General features: G+C 35.1%; 1 protein-coding gene across 1 annotated transcript; it reads left to right on the top strand.

Annotated features, from left to right (window-relative positions):
- Positions 1–888, top strand: LOC147503858 (protein FAR1-RELATED SEQUENCE 9-like). The gene has a single exon (XM_086604983.1). The coding sequence runs from the start codon at positions 1–3 to the stop codon at positions 886–888; it is 888 nt and encodes a 295-aa protein (XP_086461109.1).
- The last annotated feature ends 3,502 nt before the right edge of the window (positions 889–4,390 follow it).

Raw genomic sequence — 4,390 nt, 5'->3', positions numbered from 1 at the left:
ATGGCAGATAACAAAGATATGATTGAGAAACCAAAAATGAAAATGCCCCATAGCTTTTTGGTACACATGGTTGATGTTTATACACATGTGTTTTTCTTTAAATTTCAAGATAAGTTATGGGAGATCTTGAATTATAGATTTGTACTTGTTAGTGAGAATGAGAAGTGTTGCGTTTATAAGGTTCATAGAAAAATGGCGGCCGAAAAGTCTAGAGTGCGGGAAATTTCTTATAAAAAAGATATAGATTTTGCTTCATGCACTTGTAAAAAGTTTGAGAGCTTAGGGGTCCCTTGTAGGCATATTTTAGCTTATTTGAATAAGATGCATGATTTGGATAAGTTGCCGAATCAATACATTTTGAAGAGATGGTGTAAAACTGCAAAGTCAGGGACAGTCATTGATGATGGTGGAATGGAGGTTCAAGATGATAAATTATACATCATGGAGTGGAATGAATTGATTCAAATGTCAACACTTGTAGTTGATAAATCCCTCGAAAGTGAAGAAGCAACTAAAGTGTTTACAGATGCTTTAAGTGATGCACTTGAAAAAATTAGTAAGTTGGTTGGTTGTGATACAAGTGTAGCAACACCACATGAGAAAAGTAGTCAAGCGTTTGGTTGTGATATAAGTGTAGGAGTTTCTGGAGCAAAGAGTTCTAATTTGGCAATTAATTATCATGAACCGAGTCAAGCAAGACCAAAAGGATGTGGAAAAAGATTGAAAGGAGATAAAGAGAAAGCACTCAAAAAGGCACAAAAATATAAAAAGAGACGGTGCAATGGATGTAACAAGGTTGGAGTGTCACACGATAAAAGAAATTGTCCGGAGCTTAATAAGAAGGGTAAAGAAGAGCTAAACAATGAAGAAGAGCTAAAGAATGGTTAAGAAAATTTTTCTTCCTTTATTTTTATTTCGATTAGAGTATTTGCATATTCTTTCTTATTATCTTAACTGACTTGCAGTGAAAAAAATTCCTTGTACGATGAGGACGCAACTTCGGACTCTACCACAGATAATGATTCTTGTTCATCTTCGGGTAAAATATGTAATTTTCCTTTCACATACACTTGCTTTGTTTTCTATTATTAATGCCTTTGGTGGGGAACTCATTAATTCATAGCTTTATATTTTCACATGTTTCTATTGTAGGAATGTCTAGGAATGTCGCTTGATTAAAGGATGTTGCAAATAATTAGAGTTTGAAGGTTGAAATTCAAAGTTTACAAGCTATGCCGAGAGATAAGAAGCTTGCTTTTGGAAGATAAATTTGCAACCACATATTTGGAAAAGTTTTATTTTGAGTTTTTATGCTTTGAGTATGCATTTTTTTTTTCTTCAACAAATAAATTGTTAGCTCAAGTAATCGACCTGATGAGCTATCTAGTGCTTACATTTTTTTGGTGAACAATGACAATTTCTATAGAAGTGCGATATTGTTTATGAATTTCCAAACTTGTTCTAGATTCATTGGCTGTGTATGTGCATGCCACTTACCATATGGCGTCAGGTCTTTCAGGATTAATGGGTTTTTGCTAGATGTATCCTCACTTTGTTTCCTTTGTGTGCAATTCAATGATTTCAAGGCCTCTGAACCTTTAGTTAAGTACATCAGACAATCCAAGTTAAGTCTCTCAATCCATGTTCAGTGTTATTGACAAAAACAATAGTTACAACTAGTTTGCAATAACAAAAATATATTTCTCTTCCCTATTCCTACTTTAAGCCAAAATGCAATTGAAAGACTGGAACAAATCACTACACTAAATAACTACTTACAAATTTCTCACAAGAAATAACAAGGATGTATAAAGCTTATCCATATTCCAGAGCACTTCGAACAGATAATGGAGGACCTTGCACCAAGCCTTGGGAAATTAGATCATGGTTTTGAAACAAAACAATTACACTTATATCATCATGGAAGTGGCATCTGAATTTCTTGTCAATCCTTCTAAGGTATGCATATCACATCTCACGTTTTCTAGCTGCTTCCTGTAGTGCAGTCTTGATTAGCCTTTTTGCGCTTCCCTGCATCAACCAAACCCAACAAAGGCTTTAATCCACATTACAAGAGACTACAAATCATGACCTGTAAAATTATATAACATAAATCTAAATCTAAAAGTAACTGGTTACACATGTAACCTAAGTCATATTGACACGAACATGTACCAAATAGGCAAAGTACCCAAATTTGAGATTGAGTAGTGACTGTAATTGTGTGTCCGACTCTTGATGACGCCGCACCATATGAGCTCTATCGAATCCCAAAAATTTGATGGTGCTGATTAGCAAAGTCGGTAAAACCTTTGGGTGATGATACCAGAGGTCTGGGGCTCGAACCCCGCCAATATCAAAGAGTTACTGATCTCATTTAAAACAGGCTTACCAATAATAATAAAAAAAAAAGTACCCAAAATTGAAGAACATAATCTTCAATATGTAAGTGTCGGATTTGACGATGATACGTATCTGCGACACATATTTTTTAAAATAGCGAGTGTCGATGTTAGATAGCATGCAACTGAACTAAAGTTGAAATGACAAGACAAGCGTGGGCGGGGAACATCTTCATAATGCAACAAGTAAACATGGTAAACCCTGGGAGATAAAGCATATATATCAAAATCTTGCATGAAACATTAAAAACAAACAAAAATCGATTACCCAAATGAAGTGTGATTGCTAATTATTAATGTATATTTACCGCATACACCTTCACCATTCATGGCCACAAGAGTCAGTCTCTAACTTGATTTGAGCTTTAGCCCTCTCAAAGTTATCAAACACAGGCAACATGCATATTCTGAACTCATAGTGGCTCCTTCTCAATCGGACTATGAAAAGTAAGAAGCAAAATGGAAAAAAAAAAATAAGAGTATGATGTAAAACTTGGCACGACCTAAATAATGGTTTTGAAAAGAATATGCACCACCAAGTACACTGACCAAATTTGTGCATAGAAATTATAGAGTACCTGACTCATTTGACCACTAATTGGGATGGCACCGAATCCCAAGTTTCGAAGAATCAAAGACAGAAGACACATTGACTCACAAGTGCGAGTAAACACCATTGATGTACTTCCCAGGTATATCGCTTAAAATAAATACAAGGTAGCAGTCTTGCATGTGATTTTAAATTAAATAGAGGTTAGCACAGAAGAATACAGTTTCTGGGATATGTGACAATGAATACTTTGGGTTGGGATCACACTAAAACTCACAAACCCCACACCAAGTTAAGTCTCAATAATTGGCTCAGTACACAGCTTTTAATACCCAATTAACCCAAGATCTTGGAAAATATAGTGGAAAGAAGAAAGCCTTGTACTTTGTAGGAACAAAGCGATACTGTTGCTTCAGAGTGTTAACAGTGGAATATTTAGAAGCTGCCTCAATATGAATAAACCAAAAAAACTGAGATTTAAACCTAACTGATACAATTATGCAGATAATGCAACACCAAGCACTAGTTATGCAAAGATACACGAACTCATCAACCATAAAGAACACAAACAGATACGTAAAATAATAGGGTAGAAAGGGAACACACCTTCACAAGATTCCGCAGACATGTCCTTTGTAGTTTGCGGACCTAGAAACACAAGGTAACATATTAGTGAAAGCTGATGGTTGTTACCCAATGACATTAAAAATAATAATTAAAAACCATAGTCACAAAGCTTGAAACTATGAACTCAAGGGTTCCCTTTGTCATTACAAGAATTAGAGTATTGCAGATAGAAAACAGGAAATCTTGTCAAGACATGTACATCTTACCTTTTTTGTCATGGTAGCAGAAAATAATTATGTCTTGCGCTCTCTGGGAATGGCCTTCAAAATGTTATCAATTGATTCCTCAAATTCCTCATTCAATAATCTATCTGCCTCATCCAAGACCTGCCAAATACAAGCAAGTTATAATTAGTAGGTAAATAATAGATCCGCAGATGGAAATTAAGTTCTTGTATTAAAAAAGTTATGCAACGCCATTTTGAAATTAAAATAAAAAAGGAAAAGCACTTGAACCAGTAAGTGTTTGGAATGTTGTTCACACACATTCCACTACAAAAAAAAGATATGGGACTTGGCCGAACAAAGGCGATACAATCTTCTAGGGACAAGAAACCACTATAAATTGCTTTCGAAATTAAGGGGGCAATTTTTTCATGTACAAAACATCGTTTGTTAAAACAGAACTCCTAGGGACAAGCAATCAATTGTTTCAACTTACGGTTTTTTTTTAAAAAAAAGGTAAAATTCTCTACATTTTATTATCCTTTTTATCTTAGTTTCATAAGCCACGCCCCTCCTCATAGCATCTCAAAATCCCCAGGCAATACACCTACCATTCATCCTCCCTCCTTGAAGGCTAAGTGGTCGAT

The sequence above is a fragment of the Coptis chinensis genome, chromosome 4 (assembly GCF_015680905.1).
Source record: "Coptis chinensis isolate HL-2020 chromosome 4, ASM1568090v1, whole genome shotgun sequence".
Lineage (NCBI taxonomy): Eukaryota > Viridiplantae > Streptophyta > Magnoliopsida > Ranunculales > Ranunculaceae > Coptis > Coptis chinensis.
This window is presented reverse-complemented; position numbering and strand designations above follow the sequence as displayed.